We start from the raw sequence: 22,091 nt of genomic DNA, 5'->3' as shown, positions 1-22,091 counted from the left end.
AAATCTCTACGTGGGTGCATGTTTATACGTGTGTCATATAAAGACCCACATATGCACGCGCCCATACTTTCCACACATTCCAAACTCAGAATATAAATGTCTGAGAAGGGTGCGTCACCTACATTTGGTGCAGCCATGCTCCTCTCCGGGTTCCGCCCTGACCCCATCGCCCATGGTACAAACTCTTGTCTTCCCCTTGTGCCGCCCCTTCTGTCTCCACCCTGCCTTCCCCTCGCCACATCCTCTCTTTCAACTATGCCACAAGGTTAGTTAGTTTGCTTTTGGGTGACCTCCACCCTGGAGGTGGAGCATGTGACCTCTACATGCTGTGACCTCCACCCTGAAGACGCTCTGGATAAATCCCACAGCCACCCCATTGGTTGAATTGTAGGAGGGATCTCCAAAGGTTGATAGGGTGGTCATTTCAAGGGATTAACTACATGCATCCCAAACCACCACCATCTTGCTTGCTTGCTTGCTTGGGGCTGGGCTAGTTCCTAAGGACAAAGTGATATATAAAAAAACCCCTTTATTATCCCGTTTGTTTCCTGCTATGCGTCTTTAGCAATTTCTGCCTCGCCTTGGGCGCGCATTCTTGGCTTCTGGGGGTTATGCAGACCCATGTAACGTTTGAGATGAAGGTAGCCGCTGCCATGTTTCACTCTCACTTAACAAGCAAGTGCACCTGTGCTGGACCCGTGGTTGCAGAAGCTAATCAAATGCTCTGTGCAATTAAAGAAAGGAGGTCAGTGGGTTGGACCTTTTTCTTTTCTTTTCTGCACAAAGGCTTGGTTTCTGCTGCATTCGATTTCTGTTTCGTTTCATTTCCAATGCGGCAAACAGCATGCGTCAGAGGAGAGCGGGGAGGGGAGGCAACCTCTAGCATTTGTCGTCTTCTTCAGTATCGCTGAGTACGTCGATGCTGGCCCCGTACATCACCCCCTGTGGGGCCCCTCTCCTCCTCCTCCGGTAGTGCCCGTTGGGCATCTGCCAGCTGTGCCTCGAGCGAGGCCCCGACGCAATGGTGTTGGAGCGGCCAAGGCTGGTGGCCACAGCAGCCTCAAAGGTGAGCGTCTCCTCCTCACCACAGTCTGAAGCGTGAGAGTCATCCTGGAGCATCAGGTAAGGCTCTGAGATGTAGCGCTGGGGGGTGGAGAGCAGGCTCTGCTTTCCCTGTGGGGAGCTGGAAGACTCAGTCAAGCAGGCGTTGTTGGTCTCCAGAGTCCCGGAAAGCAGAGGGGAGCCACCCTCACTATCGTCAGCTTGCGGGGAGGTGTCGCCGCAGTGCTGCATCATCGCAGCGTAGGAGATGAGGGGGCGTGGCTTGGGCGGCACTGGAGGGAGCTGGCGGCGGTTTCGCCTGGGTGTGCTGGTGTCAGAGAGAGATGGGATGGAACTCTCGCTCAAGGAGCCCGTGCCCTGCGAAGAAAAAAGAAGAGAGACGTGTATGTGTGTGCATGATAAGCTAGAAGACATTGGCTCCCAGCTCCTGACGGCGCAGGGACTGCTGGTGACAGGTGGGGAATCCAGGCAGCTCAAACTGAGAGGCCACAATCATCACAGTCCAGATTCCTGCTGGATTGGGAGTCAGGTGATATCAAAGGGCCAGTCCTGTGCCACTTCCCTGCTCTACAGTCCCCAAATCTCCTGCTTTCCTCAGCCTAGACAACTTGTTGCTGAAGTGGACTATGAGGCTATTACCCCGCCTTGGGGAGATGCTTGCTGGTCTTCTGTTTCTGCCCAGACAGCTTCAGCTAATGGGGGGTATAGAACTGTAATAAATAAATAACTTCCCTGCAGTCTGCTGCCTGCTTATGCCAGGCTGTTGTCACCCTTTAGACTTGAGTGCCTGAGATGGTGTCTTCAGCCTGATTTCTGGCAGGGTCCTTATCCTACGTTATTTCACAGACTATTTTATCAAAGGCTGCAGCGGCAGTTAGCATACCAGCAGTTGGTAAGTTCTGTACATTACTCATTGAACTGTTTTTGGAGAATTCCGCTCTCTCAAAGTTTACCCCCCCCTTAAAACATTTCTTCTGCAAACTTTTGGGGTTCTTCTGAGCAAGCTGATGCTCCCCTTTGGTTTCTCAGTTTCACCTACAGGACTCAATGGCCCCATTTTGGCACTCATGGGCTGTGCTCGCTTTTAGAGAGAGTGTTGAGAAATCCATTTATGTACGAGCATGACTGAACTGGCCTTAAATATTCTCAACAGAACAAATGCACGGGTTCTTTGCCTTATATTCCCCTTACTTATATTACTTTGCTAGCTTCATACCCACCTGTCTGTTGGGAGTTTGTGACCTGCCTTCACTGGGAGACCTGGACTGACGTCGCTCCGGAGAGTCACCATCTGCCTGTGGACTCCTTTCCTCTGAGTTGCAACGAGAAATGTCTGGTGAGAGCAAGTGCTTGCGTTCCTTGGATCGGCCTCGCTCCCGGCCTCCTGACCGATGTGTGTCGGAACGATGGCCTACACAGGACAAAGCCGGGGTAACCACCACAAACATTCTACAAAAGTCCTTGGTCAATCCAAAAGCAATGTTGTAGGATGCCTTCTTTTCCCTTCTAAATAACCTTTGGAGCTAGAAACTTCTTTTTCTATTACTACTCTGCCAACAAGGCCCAAACCTTCCACATTTCCACAGCTCTATTTTTCAGCCCTTTACTCCTTTTATTGATTGACTGATTATTTAATTTAGAAACTGCTCTACATCAAAAGATACGACTCGTTTGTACAACAGACTAAAATAGAAATTACAACACATAATAAAAGCAGAAACACCAATTAAAGAGTGGCTGGAATTTTGTCATAAGTCAGGGAAGGCTTTGGGAATATTTCACACACAGAGAAGAGCCATATAATCACACAAAAATATACAGTATTTTTCTGGCTAAAGCCCTGGTTTTTTTTTCTTTTTCTTATCTGTGCAAATATCCAGGTGTCTTCTCACCTCCTTCACCCTTGAGTGCTGGCAAACCTGTCAATTGACCCTTCCTTTGCACCCCCTTAGGAGAGTAATAGGTCAACAAATCCTTGCCTTAATTTCCCCTTCCGTAAGTCCTTACCAAGCCACTGCAGTCCTGCACTTAGATGCACAGAATGTTGCAGCCCACATTTTCTCACACGTACAAAAAAGCATGATTATAACACCCACAATCCTTCATGCAGCAACTCTGCCTCTCCATTCATTTCCAAATGACACTTAGTTTGCCAATCTCTCTTTGGGTTTATTCCAGCCTATTTTACAATCCTTTCTCTATATCTTCTTTTCCCCCCCTCTTTAGGTCTTAAATTGTTTCCAATGGAACATGATCTTAGGTAAGTGTTCATAGGAGTGTAGCCTTAATCATCTATTGCAGTTAAATAGAGTTCTTCATACTTTGTAAACACATCTATGTGTGATGGTGGTGGTGATTCTAGCCCAAGTGGATGACTGCAAGTACAAAGCCAGGGAATGTAGTTTCAGGCGAGGAATTATTTGAATTTTTAGGATTTGGTATTTAAGGAAATAAGAGTGCATTCACAAAATCACACAAAGAAGATGAGTTGGAAGCTGTTTTAAAGGATGAGTTGGAAGCTGCCTTGTGGATCATGACCTCAAATGACCAGGTATGAAAATCAGAGTGGGCAAACTGATTATTATTATTATTATTATTATTATTATTATTATTATTATTTATTTATTTATATAGCACCATCAATGTACATGGTGTAACAGATAATGAAGTAACAGCTGCTCCCCCAGAAGAGCAGGCCTGATCTGAGCCAACGACTTTAGTGTCTAGCTATGGCTAATCCTAAATTATGCATATTACTTTCCACACCAAGAAAAGAAGTCCACACAAAAAATGATAAGAAAACTAAGGACTTGAGGGAATTTTAACATATGACGCTAAAGTGGGTCAAATCACTCTAGAATGTGAATGTAAAAAACTACATTGGCTAGTATGTGCATTACTATGGGTATACCGACCTGGCCTGTATCACAGAGACCTGGCCGGATGAAGCTGTGTGTGTTGAAGTCCCCACCGGCTTGTTGTGCTGGGGGATTTCAACATCCATGCTGAGGCTGCCCTGTTGGAAGTGGCTCAGGACTTCATGTCTGCCATGACAACCATGGGTCTTTCCCAAATGGTTTCTGGCCCCATCCATGCTGCTGGGCATACTCTGGACCCTGTTTCCTGTGTTGGACAGGGTGATAGTGGTCTGAGAGAGTGGGGGAACTTGGCATAGTTCCATTGTCATGAACAGACCACTACCTCATGGTGTTTAGACTTGCTGTCACTCAGAGTCACTGCAGGGGTGGAGGACCGATTAAGGTGGTCCGCCCCAGGCGGCTGATGGATCTGAATGGTTTCCTGATGGCTTTGGGGGATTTTCTTGTTGCCTCAGCAGTTGATTCTGTCAAAGCCCTGGTCGATCTCTGGAATGGAGAAATGACCAGGGTGGTGGGCACGATCACTCCTGAGCATCCTCTCTTACGAAGTGGAGCAATACCAGCCCCCTGGTTTTCTATGGAGCTGGAGGTGATGAAACAAGTGAGATGGTGACTAGAGTGATGTTGGCAGAAAATTCAGGATGAATCCGATCGAACACGGTCTAGAGCCTATTTAAAGGCCTACACTGTGGCAATACGGGCAGCAAAAAAACCTTTTTTTTTTTTGCTGCCTCTATTGTGTCTGCAAAGAGCTGTCCAGCGGAGCTGTTTCAGGTGATCAGGGGCCTTTTACACACTGGCCCCCAAGAGGAGAATTCTGACCTGTCGGCAGCCCACTGTGAAGAATTTGCCCAGCACTTTGCAGACAAAATTACTTGGATCTGCTGTGACTTGGACACTATAGTTGATGCAGACCCAGTGGATGTAACTTTGGCACCTGCTTGTCCAGTGTTATTGGATACGTTTCAATTTGTACAGCCTGAGGATGTTGACGGGATCCTTGGAGAGGTAAGAGCTGCCACATGTATGCTAGATCCTTGCCCTTCCTGGCTCATAAAAGCATCCGGAGGGGGACTAGCTGAGTGGGTGAGTGGAGTGGTTAATGCCTCCCTCTGCCAAGGCAGGGTTCACCCTGCCTGAAGGAGGCGGTAGTACAACCCATGTTGAAAAAGCCCTCCTTGAACTCCGATGAATTAGACAATTACCAGCCAGTTTCTCCAATATTCCATTTTTGGGCAAGGTATTGGAGTGCATGGTGGCCTCCCAACTCCAAGGATTCCTGATGAGACAGATTACCTAGATCAATTTCAATCTGGCTTCAGGCCTGGTTATGGGACAAAAACAGCTTTGGTCACCTTGGTGGATGACCTATGCCAGGAACTGGATAGGGGGAGTGTGTCCCTGTTGGTTCTGCTACACAGCGGTGATCAATACCATTGAAGTATCCACACATAGGAAATTAGAAGGCAACACACACACACTGAAAAGTGGGGGAATGGGGAGACCATCAGCTGGGTAGCTGCATTACAGGGAAAGGGCTGTGGTGGGAGAGATAATGAGCTTTCCTACACAAGGCTGTTACTCAGAGATCTACAAGTTCAATCACAGCTTTTAAAGCTCAGCTAAAAACCTTTTTCTTTCCTAAAGCTTTTAAAACTTGATGTTGTTTGGACTTTATACTGTTAGTTTTACCCTACCCTGTGCCTGTTTGCATTCTCTTCCCCTCATTGTTTTACCATGATTTAATTAGAATGTAAGCCTAAGCGGCAGGGTCTTGCTATTTACTGTTTTACTGTTTTACTCTGTACAGCACCATGTACATTGATGGTGCTATATAAATAAATAAATAAATAAATAATAATAATAATTAATCCACTGTATCTACTTCCAGTTTCGTCACAAAATTGAGATCCAAGCATTACATGAGGAGTGTTTTTTTTCTGCTTTTCCACTACATAACCACTAGGTGGCAGTGTGATATAGTGGAACAGTGCAAATATAGAAGAGGAACATGTGTTTCCTTTCACTTTCACAATTGAGTGACACATTTTCGCTGCTCTTAAAAAAACTTGCCAAAAGTCCTGGCTAGACTCTCCAGCCTTGTGTAGAAAACTCCAGTGAAAATAAATGAAGAGAGGGCTAGTGATATAAAATATAATTTTGTGATGTGTTAACTCAATGTTGCAGGCCGCCAATTGTACACAACTCTTCTGCTTTATTTAGTGGAAGTTAGGTGCCATCTAAATAGCTGCAGACAAGTCTGGTTTGTGGGGGGAAAGCACTTTAAAGATGTACTCACAGAGGAAAAAGTATTGTATTAGCCAGTTTGGGGAAATAACTAGTTGGGAAATATCTAACTGCCAAATTACATCTGATTCCATCAGCCAGTTTTAAATTGCCTGCATACCAAAAGGTGACACTTTTGCTCATGTTACTTATCTGTAAGTACTCTGTTCCCCCATTGTCAAGTTGTTGTTGTTTTCCCTTGGGCCATGACAGTTCCCCACTAAGAACATTTCTTACTATATCCCCTAAAGACTCAGAAATGCTTTCTTTTCTTGGGATCCATCTAAAAGCAACTTTCCAGTTAAGCAGCCATTTCTCTCTCTTTGTTAGAACGAGTTTTTTGAGATGCCAGCCCTCCTGTGGAGGAAGGAATTAGAAGGCAAAGAGAAGACTGAGATGAAATATATATATATATATATATATATATATATATATATATATGGTTGTTGTGGAAAGCATTGGAATTGATTGATCTTTAGAACGGCATGATACAAGCTGTTGATTTGTATAGGTTTGTTTGTTTGTTTTGGTCATTTAAAGGAAAGGAATGAACTGAACAGTGAATCTCCCGCCGCCAGGAGAACTGGTGTTCCAGAAAACATTATCATTTTAGAAGCTAGTCCTGGAAACTGCACAAATGTTAATTTTAATGGATCATATTCTTTCGATAAAAAGATAACTCTCCTGGCCTTTATTGAGGGAGGAGATGAGACTATGTGACCTTGGTATATTCAACTTCACCTCAAAATGTATTAAAAAGAATGTAAGAATATTTTTTAGCCCCATCCCATTGCTACCCTCAGTTACCTGAGTCTGTGTTGAGGCGCCGTGAAGACAGGTGCAGTGCAGAATGGTAGCTGCGCCGGCGGGATTTGTAAGTGTTCTCACTGCTCTTTTCCATAGAGAACTCATCTAACCAGGAGGCGTTCGTCCGCTTGTCTCGGATAGTAGAAAATGAACGTCTCATGGAGGCTGGATCTGTAACCACCTGGAAACGCATCCCATGAAGACAGAATGGTTAGAGGTTGGCAAGGGCCTGCTATTCTCAATCCAAGGTATTTAATGGCACAGAGAGATACTTAGCTTGGGTGAGAGTAAAGACATTTCACAGCAGAGGGGCCTGGAAGAACATCTCCCACTGAATTATGTGGTAGATGTGTACTTCTGATTACGATGTTAATAATTTCCTTTGGTTAGCTCTAAGTTTACCCACATTGCTATCCACGTTGCCTTGCTCTAGCCACTGGTATCTCAGGTTTCTTGCCCATCTGAGAAATAAAGAAAGTGGTGGCAGCCCAACCTCAGATTAGGGACAGATTAAGATTCAGTTTCCCCATGTATCTCAGTAGAGGGAACTGAGAATTCAAATAAAGAATCTGCTCTTGCAGGCTGAGATGGGTGAATAACAGAAAGACTATACAAAGTAATAGCGAATTCTGGCCATTTAATTTCAAGCATGCTCTGTCTTCTCCCTTTGATGGGAGAGGCTGTCAACAGCAGAGCAAAGCATCTCTGGTGTGGCCTGACTAACAATCACTAAATCACTGGCCTGGTTCCCAAATAATGGTGGCAAATTGTATTGCTTTCAACAAGCAACACTATTCACAAGTAACAGTGATGCATTTCACAGCCATTTTGAATATTCAATCCTCTGCTTGGTCCAATCGGGGATTTCTACCTAATGTCCAGAACTGGACACTATAGCTTAATTGTTGGTTATACAAGACACAGATAAACTACAATTAGTAGTTAGGTTATCTGTGGGTTGTTTAATGCATCATTAACCTGTAGCGTCTGGGTTCTCGTTTTGCAAAGAAGTCTGGCCTCCTATTAGACAGCAGTTTTCTCTGATGTAATCAGCAGGGTTGGTTGCTAATTGAAATTCTGTCTTGGAACAAAACTGAATTTGGGTAAGAATACTGAAGGGACAGCCAAGAGTGAAATGGAGTTCCAAAGGGGAGAAGAAGAAAAAAGATGGGGCAGGGTGCGGAGGGGAGGCAAAGTAGAAAAGCAAGGACAAGATTATCCACTGCAATTATTATAGTGGATCAGAATCTCCATCATCCAAACCTTGCTGATATCCAAATGTAATATATGCCCGCCCCCACCCCCACACCGTTAGTATGGCCTATAGTACCTAAACTCATCCAAACTTCAGATTATCTGTTCGTTTTGAATCTACAGCCTACTTTTCAGTGAAATGGAAAATCTGTGTCTGGACTATATACTACCTCAGCTTGAGGTAAGAATTCATGACTGAATGCTTTCCCCGCACACAAAACATTCCTTCACATTCCTTCTCTCTGACATCTAGTTTCCATGTGCTGGGCATTTCTTCAGTATGAGGGAACATTCAATTCTGTGAGTCCACACCTGCAATCTGAAGTGGTACAACCCAGATACAGGTTTACCACTTCAGCAAGAACTAGGCCTACACTGTGGTTAAATGAAGAGGCATTGTATTTTTATCCTCCATTTTATTTCCATAACCTTTGTCAAAAAATAACCTCACCTGAGAGTGTGCTCTTTTCTGCTCATAAATTCAGTCCTTCATTTTCTTACCATCAGTCTAATAAGTACCTATTTTATTCCCTTTATTCACTTAGGGTTTTTCTACATGAGGCTTTTAGCCCACTCTTTTACCAAGGCTTCTGCTTCCAGATTCTTTATGGGATTAAAATCGGTTTCTTTACTCATTTCCCACCCCCCTCCTGGGGTTTTTCTTTCTCTGCCCTTCTATATGTTCCATTACACAACTGGTAGGTGGCACTGTGATATAGCAGAATTGCGCATATGCACAAGGATTTTATAATGCCATTCAAATATAAACCAGACTTTCCTCATTAGGAAAAAAAACCCCACACAGTAATGGTTGCAAAGCACAGGAGAGGCTTTGGAGGATGACAACCTCGTGTAAAGGACCTAAAAACTACCGTGTGTGAGGGATCATGAGCCTCATGTAGAAAGGTTCTTACTCATCTATCTTGCCTTTTCACTATATCCACTCTCAGCCTACTTCTTGCCCCTCTTCCTATATGTTCCTACTTTTATTTTTTACCTCACGATTTCCTTCCCTTCCCACTGATACTGCCTTTCCATCTGGAAACTCATGCCTTAGTGTAAAATACTTGTTTTCCCTTCCATTCTTCTCCCTCCTGTGGGTTTGGCCTGCTGTTAATTAAAGCACCCCTCTGTTTCTCAAGGTGGGTGATTTTCCGTATCTGATTTCATAGATTTGGGAAGTATTATCCAAAGAGCAACAGGAGAGAAAAACAGAACTCCGCTATCTTCTTGGCACCATTGTCAGGCACAAATTTATCAATTTGTTTCAAGGCTACCAGTCTTTACTTCCCTCACACTTTGCTTACCCAAGCAATGTGGGGCTGACACAACAGACATTAGCTAGACCTTCTTGTAATCAAGTCCCTTCAGTGTGGGGCAATGGGATATTGAGGTTAAATTGCTGCAATGTAGCCTAGGCTTACGATTACAAACCTGGGAACAGCTTATAGCTCTCCGTTAATCAGAACTGATTACGAGACAGACAAGACAGAAAAAAACCCCTGCTGAACACACAAAGAGATGGAGTATGGCCAAGACTGATCAGGACAGGATGCTTGGCAGCAGGCATGTAAACAAGTGTCTTAGGACAATGGGAAAAGACTTGAAAGAGAAGGTGGCTAATGTCAAGAAAAATAAATACTTTCCAGGTGGGAGAAGGATTCTTCCAAACTGTTGGCATTCTTGCTGCTAGCAGCAACAGTCGTAGTTGAAGCAGGGTAGAAAGAAGTTTCCCTCAAAGTCCTGTTCCTCAGTTTCACTGCAGTCTTGGAAGAAGGTTGATGGAGTGATTAGGGTGGCAGCTGGACTATACTGAGGTTTGGTTCCCTGCTTTGTCTCATTGTGGCTTTGGAAAAGCTACTAATTCTGTATTCCTGTTCTCCATCGGTAAAATGGCGGGGGTCGGGGTGGACTACTGGGGCACGGTGGTCAGACTCTTTGGCACTAATAGGGACTGAAGGAGCGCACTGTATTGATAGGGAGCCAATTGAAACGGTATTAGTGATAGATTTTAAGACTAAACATTGCTTAAGCTAGGCAACAACCTCCTGCGGGAAAGGGTCACGCATCTCATGTAATGTTATATTCCTGTTGTGCAGTCATTGTTTCACTTGGTTTTACCTGGGGATCCACAGTCAGGCGTGGCATGGAAGAGGCCCTCCCAGATACAGCTCGTTCCTGAGTATCCACCGGGAGGTAGCTGCCACAGTTAGAGGGCTGCACTCTTTTAAACTCTCTAACCTCTGGCTCCTGGAAATAAACACACAGCCAAGCTCATGGGGTTTTGTTTTGATTACAGCACTTGCCATCTTCTGAGACGGGTCTTTTTCACCAATGTGTTAGGAATGGCTTTGGAATAGGGGTATCGAGAGAGAATGTGTTGTGCGTGTGTGTGTGTGTGTGTGTGTGTGTGAGAGAGAGAGAGAGAGAGAGAGAGAGAAAGCACCTGCAATCTTAGGGACTCACACATCCAAGGAAATGTGCTTAGCACTGTAATAAATTTAACAGTAGCTGTAACTTTATTGAAAAACATGTCTATGGATTTCAATCTAGCTAAGCATGGAAATTCTGCCCAGTTTCTTTTCCTGGATGCTTCCTACATTTGTAGGGGCAAGTTTGGCTTCGACTCAATGACAATCAAGCTGCATCAGTGGGCTAGATTTCTATGCCTTTTGATTGATCTCTGGCTACATTTGTCAAAGACTTGCATTGGCAGAAATACTCTTGATGCTCAGGCACTTTCTGGACTCAGTTGTTTGATTTTTACAGCCTGGTGTGTACGTGTATCTATCCAACCAATTAGTAAAGGCATTTCAAAACATTCACAAAGTGATAGATTTTTAGATTTTTGTGTAATGTCAATTTTCATTGTTTTTCTTTTGTTAATGGACAATGTTGATAGGTGTTTGTTTTTTGCTGTTGGCAAGTAACAGTGTGCCACTAGCAGGAGTGACATCACAAAAACGAAGTTTGTCAAAAAGTTGTTTGCAGGTTCTCTTTTCAGGCAGACGTGTAGAATAGTACAAGGAGGCACACTGTGTGTGTGTGTGTGCGTGAGATACAAAGTTTATGGATGTAGTGTTACACTCTGAGAAGCACACAGAGCGGACTGGAAATGCACACTTATATAGCACTACAGTCCAACAAGTGTCAAGGTGGTGCACAGATGTGCGCGCACGCGCACACACACACACACACACACACACGCAACCATATACACACAGACACTACTGCTGCTGACTTGAAAGTTGGGTGTATGTATGGGTCAGAGGCATATGTTCACATGTGTGTGACGTGATTCAACAGCTCAGTTTTGGACCATGGCACTGAAGACAAGATGAACACAAACCCAGAAGCATCAGATACTGTCATTGTTGTTCAGCCCTGGTAAACCACCTGATGAAATGACTACATGTAATGAGAGGAAACCAACCTGTGGAAAGACCATCATCATCAATAATTCTATTAAAAACAATGGGTCAATTTTTTTCGGCTGGCTTAAGTCAGAAGTGACTGCAGTGGCATTTCAAAAGTTGACAGAATCCTGAGGATCTCGCTTGTATTAACAAATAGGCAGTAGTTTGTGTACATTTTACTTTTCAAAATATGCCTGTTCATAACTCAAAAGATTTACAGTTGCAGTGATACAGTTCAACCTTTCAGCTGTGCTTATCCATCCATGAATTCTAGCTATTAGAATAATCACTTAGCATTCATTTCTTACTAAAGGTTAAAAGCCCTTAGCACCTCCAGAAGCTGAGGGCTCTAAATAAATTACTGCTAGAAAGCAACACTGAAAAATCTAATGAGAAGAAGGCGGTATAGAGGGTTGTATAATATGAAACATGCTTTTACTTTTCTTTTTCTTTCATCTAGGGCATCCAGTTGGGGCAGCAACTAGATGTGATCCAAAATCTCAGCCATTTTTCAAAATCCACTTTATTTTGATTCCCTAATACAAAGGCAGGCAAGTTGTGGCCCTCCAGATATATTGGCCTACAACTCCGAACAGGCTTGGTCAGCATAATCAATGGTGAGGAATTATGGGAGTTGTAGGCCAAAACATTTGGATGGCTACAAGTTGCCCTTTCCTGCCCTAATATAAAAGGGTGTTCCTGAAGCCATTCCTGTATATGGGGGAGGGGGAACCAGAGGAGCGTTGTTTGCACATTGCTGGGGGATGCCATTTTAGATTTGGGTATGAGGAGGACGGCAACATCACTCAAATACATTTAAGGCTAAATTGAGGACAACACAATCACGTTATGAACCTTTGCTGTCATTTTTTATCCCACATGATAACTATAATAATGTTATTATGCTATATGCAACCCTTATTCCAATCAGGAATGGACAACAGGCCCTGCCTACTAGGAATCTTTTCTCTTGCTGGTAGTGGGGAAGGCAGCAAATTGTACCTGCTGGGTTTGCTGTTGTAATGTAAGTACAGTCAGCAGGACCACCAGAAAAAACTGGAAGCAGCAGCCAGGAACCCACTGTAGGCCTATCATGGGCTGTAGAGCTATAATATTAGAAGCCCTGATACAACTCCAGTAAAACTGGCAAGGACTGGACTTTTCCAGAATTAATACTGCTGAACAGGTAGGCATCATAGTTCCCTGATCTGCTGTCTTCTGGGCTCCAGCTTCTTGAAGAACATTCCTGATCCAGATCCAGTATTCATTCCTGATCCAGATCCAAAACTCTGTACTCCATTCTCCTTCAGCTCAACTTTTCCTGATTACCCCATTATATCCAGGAATGGTTGTTCATGTCCCAAAAGTCAAAATAGGCGTGGGGCAACAGTTCCTTCTCCCCTGCCCTAACTAAAATGACACTCTTGCATGTAACTGTCTATGAGAAAAGTCAATGTATAATCAACTACCATCATGTTACATTTTCAGAACCACGAAGGTGGCAGAACTCACATCCTCTCACATTGGATTATATCATTACTAATATATTTACTAACAAAATGAATATTTACTTAGCACCAAGAAAGCTGGCAATTCCACATTACATTATCAGATGCCAGAGGTATTTCTAGGAGTGCCCTCCTGTCATTCAGATAGATAGATAGATAGATAGATAGATAGATAGATAGATAGATAGATAGATAGCAATCCTGACTCAGTATCTAGAGAGAGTGGCAGAAAATGCAGATGTCTTACTGCCAAGGACAAAATAAGAGACTTCCTAAAATCTAGGTATAGAAGACAGGATTAGGAAAATAGTTTTTATAGGCAGCATATTAGCGCTATTTTTTTTAGAGATTGTAAGTATGTACAAATTGATTTATTAATAGTAACAACAACATCAGTCCTTAGAAGCTAAAGGCTTTTCAGTCGCAACTGTAAACAATATAATAATGCCAAAATTCCATTTGAAACATCTTCTGAAAGCAATGCAAAAGAGAACAATTAAAGAGCCATTCACAAATAGTGCAATGATTTACCAGAGACTGCTGCTCTTGGTATTCCCCATGGGCTGAATCCATACAAGCCAACTGGAATATCTCTTGAGGAGAGAGTGGACTCAGGGAGGGGAACCCACTCCGGCTGCTCCTGTAAAGAGAATTCAACTTCAAGTGAAAGGAAAACACACATCTCTATAGTGGAGCATCTGCTGATTACTTCCCTTAAAAAATAAATTTTGATTCTGTCTCACTAAAAGCCATGCTTCATAATGGGTAAGTTCACACAACACGACAACTCACCCTATACATTCACAGTAACTGGAGCTACAAAAGGGGCTGCAGTCTAGATCCCTGTTAAAAGCACTAGCTGGAGACGTGGGAAAATCTGGAATGGAAGCAGGGCGCTCCCAAGTGTCACTACAAAACTTAAAACCCTGGGAATCAACCCCATGATTGAAGCAAGGGTTCAGATGATGCATCAGACTATTGTGGGTAAAACAGCCCTAACAACTGCCCATGGGTTTCTAAAAAATAATCCAGCCTGCTGAAACCTGTCTGTGTTCGGAAGACCCACTGACCCACTGTGGGGAATTTCAAACCCCATCAGAGAGTGGCATAGCTTGTGTGGGGAACTATGCTTAAACAGTTCCAATTTGGAGGCCACTACCGTGAGAAGTAAATATTCCACACAGTTGAAATCGTGCCTTTGTGAAAGCACCTGCCTTGTGGAATTCTCTTCAGAAGGAAGCTCACCAGTTTCATGCCACTGGCTTCTTTAGGAAGGCAATTATTAGCACACCTTCACTTTGTCAGGCCTCTTGAACGTTGCACTGCTGGTCTGTATGCTACTTTCTACTGCTATTGTTACGCTGCTCACTATTGGATTAAAATGCAAGGGGCATGATTCAGATACAGTTAAATGCTACTTATTTCAAAAGGAAGATTACTCACATGCTTACTCTGGCCCAGTGGACTCAATGGGGATTATATAATAGTTTAACTCTCCTTAGACTGTGCAGAAGGACTGGGATTTTAATTTGTATAGGACAGCAGAAGATCCACCATCCCTGAAGGCCCTGTTAAGAAGTTTTTTCAGTCGTTTTTCTCCCCAAGTAAAAATGTCTAGCTAACTGTAGTGCTTGTGTAACACAGCCGTTGGTTGGCAGGCCAGAGCTGGTTTCTGCAAGGACCGAAGCAGAGGAAACCGTTCCACAGTGTGCCGGAATCCCATGTTCAGAGGAATTTTTGTAGGAGGTTCTTTGAGTGATATTTTTATTCTAAATAATTCCTAGGCTACATTTTGAGTTTGAAAGACCCATGAACATTTTCCCTATTCAGGCCTGGGCTGGCAGAGAGAGAGGCAATTCTGGGTGCAAATTGATGCAGGTTATTCCCCCATCCCTCAACCTAGCCTTCTTTGCTAGGGCCGAATTTTCAATTCTACATTCCCTTTTTTGCGGTTTTGGGACACGGTGAGTCCCTGTGTGCAGCTAAATACCTTTTGATGGCACCGGCCCAATGCTTGCCCCTATTCCCTATTCTAAAGCATTTTATTATCAAGACTTCAGGACCTCTTTCAGATCCCTCGCCTCTTTTTTGGTTCTTCCTATTCTGCTTTTGTATTTTCATTTATAGAACAAGACAACTGTGTGCCAATGTGGACATGTTGCTTACTCTAACATTTACACTTACAGTCCTGAAAGTGTATCTTGCTGGAGGTAAGGCAAAGCTTTGGCATTGGAAATGATCTCCTGAGGAAGAGAGGAAGGCTCCATGCGCTGGAACATTGGGGCATTTTTCTAAATTAAAAAAAGAGAAAATGGACTCAGGTCAAGGTACAGTTTCGTAAAACAAAGACTTTGAGCATTTCTACACCAAGGAACATCCCACAACTTTGCCACGGCTTTCAGCTTCCATTTTCATTCCATGATCATGACATGCTCCCTTTACACATGCTTCCCTTACTCCCTCCCTTTTTTCCCTATTAACCACGAGTTCTATATGTTTTATTTATACAGCCACAAGATGGCGAAGTGGTCTGCATCTTCTTATGGTTCAATTTCTTCTTTTCTTGCTGAAACAGAAAAGTGGTCTTTTTGTTACTAGCATATTTCCATCCAACTTAAGCCACAGAAATCCTTCCAAAGCATGAGAAAGGCGCTGGAGGTTTACAGCATCATGGAATCAACCTGCAAACTTCTGTGAGTGGCCAGTCACGAGCGTGCTATAAATCACTCATTTAGAGAAGCTCTTTATGTATATGAAGGGCCAAACTAGATGTGATAGAGGAAGCCCTGTTGGTTTACTTATATGTCTGCTCTATTCACATATATACGTAGACTATAGAACTGACTTTTAATAGCGTGGTCACTCAGAAGCTTTTTTTTTAAAGTCTAAAACAGCAAACTAGAAAGAAGTGCTCTGCAACCCTATGCTTACTTCTGTTTACTCAGAAGTAAGTCTCTCTCCGTTCAATGGGGTTTACTCAAAGGTAAGTATGCATGGGATTTTAGTATGACTTAGATGTAAATGCCATTGAAATCAATGGGATTTACTCTTTAGTAAGGGAACCAGCAGATCTCTATTTTATGAACTGGAGATGCATAGCTTCTCATGATCAAAGTAAAGGAAAACAGATCCTTCACAAATGCAAACAGGTAGAATTTCGCACTGGTGGACTTTCAGGAAAAGGGTTTAAGGGGGGGAATTAAAAAAATCCTAAAAAATCAAGGGATGAACCAATCTGATTCAAACATGGCATGGCTAAAGCCCTCCTTAAGAGCTATCACTGTGCCAAATGTGATCTCTTTATCTTTAAAAATTATGCAGATGTAAGCATTTTCATTAATTTCCATTTTAAGAATTCCTTAAAATCAAGGCATGAATGGATCTGATTCAACCTTGGCATGGCTAAAGCCCTCCTTAGGAGCTATCACCATGCCAAGTTTGATCTCTTTATATTTAAAAATTACACAGTTGTAAGCATTTTGGTTACCTTGGAGCAAAGGAGGGGACCTGACCACCTTTACAAAAGAAATTAGTTAAAATGATTGTTCTTCTGGCCACCCTTTGAAACGAACAAAACAAATGTTCACTCCTCCTCCCCTATAAACCTTTCCCAAGCCAAGGGGCAGCAACAGTTTTGGCCCATGTGCTCCGTCCTGCTTCCTACAAACGGCCTCCCTTCCTTGAAGTTTGTTTAATATGACTTAGGGGAAAGTATAGTGTGTTGTTTTACCATAATTGCACACTTTCAGGCTGCTGTATTTGGAAGAAATAAAGAAATATTTTTTAAAAAATAAACAACTGCAGGGGAAAGGAGAACACGGGGCAGGGCTGGAGATTTCTCCAGCATAGTAGCACTCCAGGTGAAAAGATACATGAGCTGAAAGAGTGCAACAACACACAGACGTGAAAGTGCCCAGAGCTCAACTTGCCAAGGGAATGGAGGGGGAAACCGTGGATGAAAACTGGATTTTAAAAAGTAGGTGTGATGGAGCTCTAAATCCTAACTTTCCATTTTAACCCCCAAGGCAACAGGATTGCATGTATCTTGCTCCAGCAGAACTGTACCTGTTCTTCCAGCTGCTGCCTTTGCTTCTTAGCTTTACTCTGCTTATAATAGTCCATTATCATCATGGCTGCGTAGATTTTTCCTACTGTCAGGTCTGTAGCTGTAAGTAAAAGGCAGCCTTTTATGTTAACCGAAATAGATCTTTTTAGGTGTGATAACAGGTTTGTAGAAGGCTGAATAAGAGACATGGCATTTATTGCATGGCTGTGAGGCAAACTACATGTTATATGCAAATGCATGGAACAGGCGGGGGGGATGGATGGGGGGGAGCAGGGAGGTGAGGGAGCTTGTATTCATTAGGCTAGCTCCCAATTTGTAAATGATGGTTTTCAAGGAATCAGTGACATATCTGCAGTGTCCCAATTATGGGTTGTACAAGGAGATGTAGAGTCATGTTCCTGGGGGCTCCCCAACTTCTGTCAATCCAATCCCCCCTCTCGCAAGTAAGTATTTGTCTGTACCCATTAAAAAGGTCTTTGCATTTTCGATGGCCACTGTTAGATGAGGCTCAGCTGGAAAAAGCTTTGAATCGTTATCATTTTATGTACTTAAAAAAGTTAAGGTATATATGTAGCTCCCTGCCACAGCTCCATAGATTGGGCTAGAAGTTTAAATAAAGTACCTGCCTACCAAATGAGTTGGAATCAGGAGGGGGAAGGAGCTTGTTAATACTAACTTCCTCTCCCACTTGTTGGCACTTAGGTGCACATGCATGTGTGAGTGGCTTCTTGCTTGCCCAGTCTTCCCCAGCTCACAACCTGTCATCAAGGGAACCTGGCAGCCACACTGCCTTTCCTAACGAATGACTCACTTTTTGGCATGGGCACCAATAGATCTAGCATCTTCTGCGAAAGGTGAGGCCAGATGGTCAGAATCTCCTTCTGGAGCTCAGAGTCTAGCTGCTGCCAGTCTGCACCACCTAAAAGAAAGAGGGTCAAAAGGAGTCTGAGCAAATTGCTGAGAGAGAAGAACTAGGCTGCTGGGCTCATTATATAGCCCACTGGTCCTCCAAGAAGCTCAGGGCAATGCATGTGGGGGATTATACCTTTTTACCCTCACAACAGGCAAGTGAAGTAGGTCAGGCTGATGGCATGCGACTTGCCTAAAGGCCATGCAGACAGCTTCATGACCGAGCAGGGATTCAAACCCTGGTGGTCCAAACTTAAGACTGTCCACTACACCACGCTGTCTCAATAGGAGGAAGTACAAACAATGGGGAGGGGTCACTATAGAAATGAACACAAACATCAAGAGCTGTCCACCAATATGGTCAAGGGCAACCATACCTTTTAATCTGGCAAGCGTACCGTACCTCTGAAGCTCAGTGCAATGCCACAGTCAAGGCCCTGCTCTTCTCTGGAGCCCAGAACTCAGGAGCAAGCAGTTTGCTTCTGCTCTGGAGGGGCTCGCTAGCAGCCCAGCATCTTGGGCCAGATCTACACTATTGCTTTAAAGCACTTTATAACAGTTTTATAGCGCTTTAAAGCAGTTAAGCGCTTTATAACTGTTATAAAGCGCTTTAAAGCAATAGTGTAGATCCGGCCTTGGTGGTTCTGAGCACTTCTAAAGCGCAGAGACATCAGAGACGAGCCCTTTCCTCTCTCTTCATGAGAGGGAGAGCCAGCCACAAATTCTGACAGGTCTAGCACAGCAGAGGTCAACCAACCCCCCTTGTGATCTTGTCCCCAAAAAAACCCTGAATGTTTTCCTTCAGGTTTTCAGTGCTGAAATGCCCCCCATCCCAGATTAGGTCTTTGGCACATGCAGTTCGCTTCAGGGACAGCTATCAAATATTTCATTCACAGCTGCAAATCAAATTCAGATTGTTGAGAGGTACGCTTAGCCGTGACCTTAACATACAGAAGCATTTTATCAAACTAAATTTTCCCCTTAAAGTTCTGCACAAAACTTTCAAAATTCTCTTTGTTGCACTCATTGCCAGTCCCTCATTAAAAATACTAGTCCCACTCCATCCCACACAAGCCTTCTGTTATCCCATGCTCATTCTAGTTGCTCCATTCAGACACTGAACTTAAGTCCATCCCACACAGACCTGCTGTTGTCCCATTTTTCTCTCTTTCTATGTAAGTATTATATATACACATACATTTTAATGTGACCAGCTTAGGGATTTTTAAAAGTATTAAGCGGTATAGAAGTAATAATAAATATAAAAACAACAACAATAAGTAGATTTCAGGTCTATTTAAGACTGATAAAAATGGAAAAGTTGTGCAACGGAGCACAAAGTGAAGGTTTTGCTTATATCCATAAACAATGGGTGAAGACAGAAGCAGAATTATTTCAGCAGTCACAGTATGTTCTCCACACATCTTGTGACCGCAGCCTTTAGAAGTGGTGGTACAACTCTACCTGCCAATAAGTTGAATGCTGGATCAAGAAATGAATCTTGCCAATGTCCTTGCGCATAAGATAGGCTATCCAACGAAAGAAGAATATATCTGTATGTACACTCAAATGCAAGTACATATATTCATGTGTTCTTCCTTCATATCCTACTCTGAGGATGGTGACAATGTCAAGCACCAGGCAATAGGCACCCATTACACCTGCAACATAACCATTATCAGAAAAGGATCCAACTTTTTCTAATTCATGTGGAACACCTGCAGAATTGTTTTTTTCTATCAGTGCTTGTGGGTGTTCTCATATAATCTGTCTTTAACCGATGTATTTTGATGTATGAGGGCTACGTGGACTGTCAAAGATGTTCAAAGCTCAGGCTTTTCAGCAGTCCAGATATTTGACTCTTGGCAAGATTTCTAACTGATCATCACTCTGGCTTTTCTGCCTTAGCCTCCCATCCGCCCACGGCTGTTTTACCTTTAGCGATCTTAATATCCAAAGCTGTTCGGATCAGTGCCATCAAGGTGGAAGTGAAATGGACTGTGTTGTCTTCAGCCACAGGCATATTCATCAGGACCAGTCTCTGTACAAGAGAGTGGGGGGGTGGGGGTGGCAGAGAGGAGAAGCAGGCAGAAAACAATATCGAAAACGTATCAGGGAGATATGAGGAAAAATGCTTTGAATGCATAAAATAACATAGCCAAAAAGGAGGGCAAGGATCGCCCCCTCTGTTCTCCCAATTGGTATCACATCACACACACACACACACACCCTTCAGTGTGCTTGCTTGCTGTCTTCCTACTGTTATTCATCTTGTCAAGAATACTGTCCTTTTAGTGACTTTGAGCAAGAGATAACTTTACAAGGAGAAACAGCCCTAAAGGGGCATCTGCATCTCCTATTCAGAGCCATTTTGATTTTTCATTATTTATTTATTTTTGGTGGAGGGGGTTGCTTTTCAATTTCATTAAATCTTGAATCTCAGGATACTAGAAAACTTAGGGCTCTTTTAATAAACATGCCACCCAGCTACATCCTGGCGCCCCCTTTTTGAGATTTTTTTTTAAAAAAAATAATGTTTGGCAGCTCATGCAATGGTTCCAACTTATCTGAGGTTGAAGAGACAAAGCGCAAATGAAGAGAAACCAATGACCGAGGCAGGAGTGGGTGGGTCATGCTCCCTTTACCCCAGCAGGGGAAATTGAAATGGCCAAATCCACTTCCTAGAGAGTATATATTGCTTTGTGTATATTCTTATCCTCGCCCCACTCCCCTGCCACACCCACCGTCCTAATTCTTGGGATGCTTGGAAGCACCACACACCCAGAACCATTAAGTGAGAAACTGGCCCCCAAAGTAACGACGCTTCCATAGGCACATGAAGGGAGAAAAGGGCTGTGTGCTTCTGAAGACATGTGCATTGCAAATAAGTGTTGTCGTGAACAAAAGTGAATAGCAGTCATCCTTGGCTAAAATCCAGGATAATGCCATAGACGTAACAATCCTGTACTGCTACCCTGAAGGCCTTGGTTTAGCAGTCCTCTCTTGTAGCATTTGAACTTAAACTGTCAGGATCTGAGGCATGGAAGTTTTGGCTGCCACCCTGTAATAGAATACACTCAGGCTGCCAGTCTTTCCAGAACTGAGCAGGGCATATTCTCCTACCCAGTCACAGCCTCCTCTCCCATCACATGCACCAAGAACCTGGTCTGCAGGCAGATTCCTTCCGTTACTATAGAGGCTTGAGGGACCATTGACTTAATGTTACGATGGCACTCACGGCAGGTAAACATCATAGGACCTTCTCTAGCTCGACTTCAGTGAGCAGCGCTTCCTGCCTTCCAGGCAGCCTGAGTGATCCATGCAAAATGTTAAGTTAAGAGCTCCACTGAAAACATGTCAGCTTGGTGAGCATGTCACACGCCTTTCATCCCTACATTTCCATTGGTCAGCAGGGACTGAGTTGCACATTCTTTACAGTGCTTTCCCATCCTCTTCCCATATAGCTGCCATCTTTCACACTCCTCCAACAGGAGGGAGCTAAAGCTATTTTATTCAAAATAGTAAAAGAGTCTGTCTCTTATTGGACCAGTTTCTACTGGTCAAGTATTGCCAGATTTCAGGTTCCAACTGATTTTATCAGACAGAACAGTTTTATACAGTGCAATACTATATACATGTATTCTCAGAAGTAAGCCCCACTAAGCTGAATGGGATTTATTCCAAGGTACGTGTGTAGGACTACAGCCTTAAATGCTTAAACAGCTTTACACCATCAGAACTTGGTCTAATGAAATGAGTCATATTGCTATAAACTGCTTTATTCTGAGTCATACCATTAGCCCATCTAGCCTACTAATATAGCTTGCCTGAGGCTATGGAATGCCACCGCCATTCAGAGTGTGGCGGTGACATTCCGTGGCCTCAGGCAGGGCTCATTTCCAGC

At 43.5% G+C, this 22,091-nt stretch overlaps 1 protein-coding gene across 1 annotated transcript in view; it reads right to left on the bottom strand.

Moving 5' to 3' along the window:
- Positions 1–856: 856 nt before the first annotated feature.
- Positions 857–22,091, bottom strand: part of CACNA1E (calcium voltage-gated channel subunit alpha1 E) — a 287,767-nt gene continuing 266,532 nt past the window's right edge. Inside the window, exons 39-47 of the mRNA XM_063134500.1 lie at positions 20,123–20,228; positions 18,090–18,197; positions 17,278–17,378; positions 15,397–15,503; positions 13,744–13,852; positions 10,410–10,538; positions 7,035–7,215; positions 2,283–2,473; positions 857–1,419 (exon numbers count right to left, since the gene is read on the bottom strand). Coding sequence (XP_062990570.1) covers positions 880–1,419; positions 2,283–2,473; positions 7,035–7,215; positions 10,410–10,538; positions 13,744–13,852; positions 15,397–15,503; positions 17,278–17,378; positions 18,090–18,197; positions 20,123–20,228 — 1,572 coding nt within the window. The 3' untranslated portion in view covers positions 857–879. The remainder of the gene's footprint in view (positions 1,420–2,282; positions 2,474–7,034; positions 7,216–10,409; positions 10,539–13,743; positions 13,853–15,396; positions 15,504–17,277; positions 17,379–18,089; positions 18,198–20,122; positions 20,229–22,091) is intronic.

The sequence above is a fragment of the Elgaria multicarinata genome, chromosome 1 (genome assembly GCF_023053635.1).
Source record: "Elgaria multicarinata webbii isolate HBS135686 ecotype San Diego chromosome 1, rElgMul1.1.pri, whole genome shotgun sequence".
NCBI lineage: Eukaryota > Metazoa > Chordata > Lepidosauria > Squamata > Anguidae > Elgaria > Elgaria multicarinata.
This window is presented reverse-complemented; position numbering and strand designations above follow the sequence as displayed.